The 8,630-nt window shown below is 31.8% G+C and overlaps 1 protein-coding gene and 1 long non-coding RNA gene across 2 annotated transcripts; both read left to right on the plus strand.

Moving 5' to 3' along the window:
* Positions 1-5,318: 5,318 nt before the first annotated feature.
* Positions 5,319-7,108, plus strand: LOC145624892 (transcription factor TCP20-like). The gene has a single exon (XM_081677982.1). It carries the CDS (start codon positions 5,510-5,512, stop codon positions 6,752-6,754), a length of 1,245 nt encoding a protein of 414 aa, XP_081534108.1. The 5' UTR covers positions 5,319-5,509; the 3' UTR covers positions 6,755-7,108.
* Positions 7,109-7,566: 458 nt separating this feature from the next.
* Positions 7,567-8,175, plus strand: LOC145624903 (uncharacterized). The gene is made up of 3 exons (XR_014110481.1): positions 7,567-7,613; positions 7,850-7,933; positions 8,042-8,175. It is a non-coding gene; the product is annotated as an uncharacterized LOC145624903 (long non-coding RNA).
* Positions 8,176-8,630: the final 455 nt, after the last annotated feature.

Raw genomic sequence — 8,630 nt, forward strand, 5'->3', positions numbered from 1 at the left:
ATCGTGTCTTATTAAATGTTATCACTCCTCTTTTAATAAATAATAAAAGGTCTAATTTTAATTAAAGGTTATTCTCTCATAGTGTGTATGTGTACTTGATGGCTACTAATATGGTGGGAGCTGAGACTTATTAATAATTCAGTGAGTGCAAATAAAATAGAATAAAAAAAATCTATCACCTTAGGGCTTGTTTGGCATCATTTTTTATTTTTAGTTTCCTTTTTTTTCAAAATTAAAAACCAAAAACAGGAAACAAGAAAAAGGTGTTTCCACTTTTTTGTTGTCAGTGTTCAAAAGTATTATGATTTTAATAAGTTTAAATAATTTTTTATTCATTGTGTAACATATATCATATATTTTTATACAACAAAAAACCAAAAAACAGAAAACCACAGCAGTGTCAAACGAACCCTTAGTTTCATATTATTTGCAAAGATTTAACATAAATCATATTATTTACAATAACTAAACATAATCTACATACTCATACTTTATAGTTAATCGTTGCAAATATTGTGAAACAAATGTAGTATTTTAAGTTTTCAGTAGTGTGGTTGATAAGTTGATAAAATCATAGATTTTATGTTGATTGAACTATTAGTCATAAAATTTTCTGTTGATTGAACTATTAATTCAAATCATTATCTTCAAAGAGTGAAGTATAATACTAGGTACTAAACTTTGCAATTTGTTGCAGATTGAGTACTCATCTTTCACTTGTTGCAGATTGAGTACTAAACTTTGTACTCAACTTGTTTTACCTGTTGTAGCAGGTTATACAAGCAATTTTAAAACTAATTTTTTATTAGCTGTAATAAAAATATTATATAAAAAAAAAACTATTTCTTTTTTTTTTTTTTCAAATACCTTGAAATCTAAGATGAAGTTGTGGTAGATCAGATTTATTTTATACAAAGGATTTTAATGGAAAGTTGACTTATATGATCCAAAAAATTCGGTATACTATCAAAACAAACTATGAGAAATTACAATGTCAAGAATTAGTTCAGATTATAATGACAAGGATTAGTTCAGTTTTTTTTTTTTTTTTTTTTTTTTTTTTTTTTGGCCAAATTTACCAAATTTGCTCAGAAATCTGGGTAAAATCCTTCTCAACTCCAGCCTTTATCTAATCTTACATGATTTCTCTACAAATTTGATACCTGGGTTTTAGCATACCACTGTTCTGTTAAGCATTTACTATTCATTTCCTAACTCCAGCGCTACTCACTCATAGACATTGCATCATCTTCCAATTGAAAAACCCACTACTGAACTTACCTCTAAACCAATGTTGAAGAAGTTGTTGAGTTCTAGTTACCTACCGTTTCAAGACCGTGTTGTTATGGAGGCTTTGTTGTTGATTCTTAAACTTGTATTTGAGTCTAGATTTTCATCGAAATCACACAGTTTTCGCCTTGGGCGAAATGCTCATACTGTAATTAGGACTATTAGGAGTAATTTTGCTGGGTATCTTTGGTATTTGCAAGGTGATTTAAGTGAGGTTTTGGAGAATTTTGATAAGGATTTAGTATGAATTGTGTGGAGGAAGTTGTGAATGATAAAAGGAGTGAAATCAGTGAAGTATAAGAGTGAAGTATAAGCAAAAAAAATTTTAAAAAAATTGCTTAAACCGGTTGAAACCGGTTACAACAGGTCACTTGCTGGAATATTCCCTCCGATTAGTACTCTCCCAAAGTTAAGTACCCAAATTGCCACTTTTGAAAGTTGAGTCCCCTATTGGCAACTTCTGGCAAAGTTAAGTACCCACTATTATACTTAACTCTATCTTCAAAAGTATAGGGAAGACTCTAACAACACCTCCACCATTGGTCCACTTTTCAAGGGCCGAACAAGCAATCAAAAGTAAGAGGCTGGAAAACTCATGAAGTTATTTAATTTGTTTCCAAGTCCTAATTTTATTTTTAGCGAGATCTATAAGTACGTTTGAGAGAAAAAAAATTTAACAGTGATGAACCAACTTATTGTTTCTCTAGAGTTTCTCAATTGTGCCACGCTAAAAATCTAATGTAATTAAGTATGCAACTTTTATTTAGTCTCAACTCTTAAAAAAAAAAAAATATAACCCTCTTCCATTTAGGGTCTGTTCTGATACAATTATTTTCAGTTCAGCTCTAATAAGTTTAGTTCAGCTCACCTCTAATAAGTTCAGTACGTTTAGCTCAGCTCATCAATTCAGTCAATGAGAACATGTCCTTAGACTATACTTTGGATTATTTAAAGAGTGAGACTAGAGTAACCCTTTTTCCATGTCACATTTATTGACAATGTAATGTACCTTTCACATGGTATCAAAGGGTTATTATACTTATTGATAAGTCCATTGGTGCACTAATTTTCTATATCCCAAATGCTCTTTATCCCCACCCAAAATCAAACATTCTCTAGTTGTAAAATCATGAAATGGTAGAAAAAAAAAGGGTATTTCTGGTTGAATTAGCACATGTACTGTCAAATAAATACACTCTTGATCTTGTTTTTGTATTAATGGACCCACAAAAACCACCAATATATATAGGATTATCTTAAACTTCATGCACCTGAAAAACATTAAACTAACTACAAGATCTATGTATGCTTTTGCTGATCTGTAACTTAATATTATTACAAACTGCTACTGTTGTATAATCTAATTTAATCCCCACTTATTGCCATGGTCCATAATCCTTTAATTTTTATCTTGTTTGTACATACAATTTTTATATAATTATTATTGTATATTTGTATATACTATAGTTGTACTATATTTATATTCTGGTACTACATACTTTACATCTCATGTAATTATATGAAGAATATATATCAACAAATGATGTTAAAGTATCATGCATATAAATGACTAATGAATAAGATGGGCCTATTTATATATATCTGGAGTGATTTGCAAGCAACCTGATCAAATTCTATTGTTAAATGCATGCCAAGTGGATGTCTTAGCTTAAAGAATCTCACTGTAAATTTTGATGAGATGGCTTTCATCATCATACATAACCCTAACTAATTACACTACTTTAGCATGCTATAGAAAGAAAATAAGCAATTGTGTGGACTTAAATACATTTTAAATTTTTCATTGATGCTTGATTTGTTTTTTTTTTTTCAACAAAAGTCCGATTACTCACTTTTATTTCGATTTATCATGATGAGAGGCGGAGTAGATATATTCATCTTTTGAAGATGATTCTTTATACTATTTATGTTTCATAATAATTGATATACTGTATATATTTAGTTAAAGTTGACAATTGTCAATACACTAGTTTAGCATGGCCCTGTATATATACAAATTATTAAACATTAATAAAAAAGAAAGTTGATATTATAAAGTTTATATCAATATCTTATAAACAACAATTGTTTGACAAAAAGACTTGCGTGGACCTGGTCCACAATAATATTATTGTGGACCCGAGGTCTATACACACAAAACTGACATTATATTAAACATAGTGATCCTTATTTTTAACATAGTAACCTTATTTTTAACATAGTAACCTTTATTAAAACTATTACAACGTTTAAATATATTGTGAACTTGAAATACGACACTATTACCCTAATTTTAACATAGTGGCCTATCATTCATATTGATCCGTATATAAAATATTTCAATAAAAAAACTAACCACTTAGGCCTATATATTACCAAAATGACTTTTAATTTATTTCAAAATAGTGACTTTTTTAAAATTATAGTAACCCCTTTTTTTTTATTAATAAAACAACCATACTTTCTCTAATGTAAGTGGTCCACAATAAATTAGTGTGAACCGGTCCATTTAAGAATTTGTAATTGTTTGATTGTTAATTTTTCATATAATACGTACATTTCATATTCAAAGTTTAATTAATATTTCATATAAAAATGCACATACTATAGTTCATTTTTAATCTGTTTTTTTTAAACGTTAAGATATGGGGGATTTCCCTTCTATCACAGGAGATGATGAGTCAAATCCAAGTGACACCTGAATGAGATGGAGGGACTAACCATCCCTCCACTCCTCACTCCTTTTGGAAAAAAAAAAAAATGGCACAGAGTAAATTTTACACAAAATATATATGCATATTAATCTATTGATTCTATTCCGTAATTTTTACCAAGTGAAACTTATTTTATGCGTTATGGTAAAATAAAATTATTTACTTGTTGCATTTTTTTAAAAAGTTTTTTGAAGAATACTTGTTGCAAATTTAACTACTCCTTTGTGTTTTAATAAGTGTTACTGTTAGATCAAACACGTATGCCGAGACACAATTTTGACCATTAATTTATCTAATCATATGTTATTAAAATTATTGGAAATTGATATTATAAAAATATTCGTTATATAGAATCCAACAATGTAAAATACAATAATATTTGTTTTTTATATACTACATATCAGTAAATTAATCAAGTCAAAACCATTATATAAACAGTGAAAAAAGTCAAATTGAAATTTACATTTATTAAAACACGGAGGAAATACAATTAAAATTACTCTATAAGAGCAAAACAAGCCATTAACCACAATATTAATTTTTACTCCGTATTTTATTTAATTTTTTTAAATTAAAAAATTATAAAAAGTGAAACAAGTTTGTTGAAACGGATTAAACATCAAAATAAGAATCACACTTTACATACATCATCCCTCTGTAATATTATGCCACATGGACATTAGGCCATAAATTATGGAAATTGACAGTAAGTAGGGTGTTAAAACAAAGAAAAAGACTTTCTTTTTTAGCTGAAAATAATGAAGTGTCAAATGAAAGGCAGTCAAAAGTCAAAAAGTAGCAGCAATCAGTTAATAAAGAGTACGAGACCAGACAAAATAGACTAAGGTTTAACCTTTTTCTCTGAACTCTGAAGTAACAGCCACTGTCTTTATACTACAACTACTCACTTCCTTAAATTTTTTTTTTTACCATTATTTCAAAGTTTTACCCTCTGATTCCCAACACTTGGGTCTGATTCTCTTGTCTATGACAGTAAAAATTTCTGTGAAACCTTTGGACTTTCAGCTAACCGTATCCAATTTGTCATTTCTTATTTTTATTTTTTTTATTTATGTATTTAAGGTGAAAACATCATTCTATTAAACGTTACAAAGGTCAATTGCTAGTAATCAAGAATAAGACTAGTTCTTTTGAACGTCTAGACTCTAGATAAATAGAGTAGAACAGATTTCAACACAACAAGGCAGATTGAGTCGTAGAATAAACCAGAACAAGACCTCTTGTAAGAGAATCATCTCTAAAGGCCTCTAGTGCAAAGTAATTACATCGATTTAAGCTTTAAGGTATGTGGATCCGATATGATATGTACCAGTATTAATATTGCGAGTAGTAGTATTATCTTTTCCTTTTAAATTAGGTTCATTAAATATAGTTGTATAAAAAACCTTTTAATATTCTTTCCATTTTATATTAAAATTTATATAGTATAGTTTTGTAATATTGATAAATATATATAGATTTGAGGGAAAGGTGGGACAGATTTCATGGATCCCAAGGGCACAAAGCAGCCACCATCACAGGAGGATGTACCACCACCACCACTTCTTCAACCCCACCACTTCTTGAGCCTCCCACATCCTTCAATTACAACATCATCATCAACATTAATCCCAATTAATATGGTTGATAATTCCCACAATCACCTTAATCCCACCCCCAACAACTCTATTAAACCTTCTCAAATCAAGGATTTCCAGATTTTAATTGCTGACAAACAGAATCAGCAACACCATCAACAACATGAGCAACACCAGCAACAAGAAGATGATCAGCATCAGCAACAACAACAGCAGAATCAGCAACAGAAGAAGCAACAACAGCAGAATCAGCAACTGGGGCCTAAAAGAAGTTCAAACAAAGACAGACATACAAAAGTAGAAGGCAGGGGAAGAAGGATCAGGATGCCTGCACTCTGCGCCGCAAGAATTTTTCAATTGACAAGAGAATTGGGTCATAAATCTGATGGAGAAACAATTCAATGGCTGCTACAGCACGCTGAGCAGTCCATCATCGCCGCCACAGGAAGCGGGACGATACCGGCTTCGGCTTTAGCAGCTTCAGGGGCCTCTGTTTCGCAACAGGGGACCTCAATTATCTCTGGTATCAACCAACAACAACAACACCATCATCATAAAATTGATGACTTGGGTGGTCCAAGTAATAGACCTACTAATTGGGCTGCTGCTTTGGTAGGCATGGGTGCTGCTGGGGGTAATTTGGGAATTTGGCCACCTCCGCCGCAACCCCTTCAAATGTCAACAACATCAACAACAAGTATTAATAATAATAACAACAACAATCCAGCAACAACAACAACAGGGGGAGCAACTGCAGCAACTTTGGTTGGTGATGCTGGTAATTACTTGCATAAAATTGGGTATCCTGGGTTTGACTTAGGTGGGGCTAATCTTGGTCATATGAATTTTGGACCAATTTTAGGACATCATCAACAACAACAGCATCAGCAACACCAGCAACATCAACAACATCATCAACAACATCAGCAACAACATCATCATCATCAACAACATAGTAATCATACAATGCCTGGTTTAGAGCTTGGTTTATCACAAGATGTTCATGTTGGTGTTTTAACCCCACAAGCATTATCTCAGATTTACCAACAAATGGGTCATTCTAGAAGTGTTCATGATGTTGGAAGTGGGTTGAGTTCTTTGCATCATCAACAACAATCAGATTCGAAAGACGATTCTCAAGATTCAGGATGATTGTTTTCATAGAAACTTAGCAGTTTGAAGGTAGGAGACAGAAACATCAGGGTTTTTTTTTTTTTTTGGGTATTGTATAATTTGCAAAGTTGAGGGAAGATGAGATGGATGAATGGGGGATTAATTTCAGTGTAATGCTGAATCTTCTCTCATTTTCTGTTTTTAATCACTCAAAAAAGATTCACAATTTTGGGTTTTTTTTTTCTCTTATGTAAATTTTTAAGTGTGATTTAGAATTTCATTGTCATAGTCCTGTTGTTTGTGATCATAGAGTATGCAGAGAGAGAGGTGTGTTAATTATATTCAAATTAGGTTTAATTTTCATGGAGAAATGAGAATCTTTGATTTGGATTAGAGGTGTATCGATTAAAATTTGTGTTTTTTATTTTTTTTGCTGTCATATACTCCCTCCGTCTCTCAAAGTTATTCCGTACTCTTGTTTTGAATTTTTTTACAAAACAATCACCCTCTAAACAGGAAGAACCGTTAGAGGCGGACTTTTAGAGACGGAGGGAGTATTAGTAATATTGTGAAATTCATGAGCTTTATTTTAAGTGTATGATGATGATCATAAATAGGGTAGATATCTATGTCTGCTGCTTCTTATGGAAATTAATGAAATATAGAGGTGTAAGTGCACCATATATTTGTCATACTGTAATTTTATATAGTGCATGAAATTGAAAAGACCATATGCTGACATCTGCCTCTGCATCTTACTTAATTTGTACTGAAGGCCATGTGCAGCCATTTACAATTGCAGGTTGAGGAGGTGCATTGTAGTGTTTTCATATGGCATGGTTTGTACAATAGGCTAAGATGTTCTCTAGTTGTTAACTCTCTAGCCTAGTGGGTTGTGGTAAGCACTTGATACATGAGCCGGGTTAATTGCTTAACTAGTTAGGCAACTAACCGGGGATGTATAATGCCCTTAGTTTCTTAATTATGAACTAGGGAGTCATTAAGGGTGTACTGATAAAAATGTTAAGAAATAGACTTATTTTGCAGCAGAATAGCTGTTTGTATTCAAGCATTGTTTACTTTTTTTGGGTAAGACTGCATATATCAGGCCTTCTAAACCGCCTTTTGCATCAGTTTGCAGTGTAAGTCCATCAGCAGATGATGCTTCTACTGTAAAATTGATGGCGCCTGTCATTTGAGACCTGAGATGTGGAGAGTGTAAGTTATTGCTGAGAAATCTAAAGTGACACTCTAATAGTTAATATAGATATGGCCATTTACCTTCATTTCCTGTGGTAAGTTATTCTGTAAGTTGTTCATTTGCAGTTTTGCCACAAGATGCAGACATGATTCCTATTCTTACAGATAAACCTCGGTGTAATATATTGCCCTTGTCATGATCCGAGTCTTCGATGATAGCTTTTTTTGGCCGGAAGGGTAAGCTTTGTCTGAACTGTACTTAATGTGCCTCCCCATAAGCTGTTTTAAGTCGAGCATTGTGATTTTCTGCCTGCTTATCATTTCTGTCACACATTACTAGGAAGCATTTCCTAAGGTTCATGAATGTCATGTTATATGCCTATTTAAGAGTGATGTCACAGCACTTGAAAAATATCCTGAAAAACTTCAATACTTGTTTAGGTGTAATACAGAGTTTAGCACATTTCCTAACACATCATAATACTGTCTTAAATTTAGAGTAATACAGAGTTTAGCATACTTCCTTTAGACATAAGAAATCAATAAATATGTTGTCTTAAGAATGAGTTTTGACCAAAAGATTTTGTGCTGCAAGATATTACTGTTATATTCTGTCACACTCTTACAATTTTCCTCTTCTTACTCACTAATTTTAGATGTACAATTTTTGTTGTATGTCCTAACATTGATTTTAATCAGCAACTATATACTACTA

The sequence above is a fragment of the Chenopodium album genome, chromosome 1, assembly GCF_948465745.1.
Source record: "Chenopodium album chromosome 1, dcCheAlbu1.1, whole genome shotgun sequence".
Classification (NCBI taxonomy): Eukaryota; Viridiplantae; Streptophyta; class Magnoliopsida; order Caryophyllales; family Amaranthaceae; genus Chenopodium; species Chenopodium album.

Excerpts from the sequence above, each read along its gene's own strand:
- LOC145624892 (XM_081677982.1), top strand. The coding sequence starts at position 5,510 with ATGGATCCCAAGGGCACAAAGCAGCCACCATCACAGGAGGATGTACCA.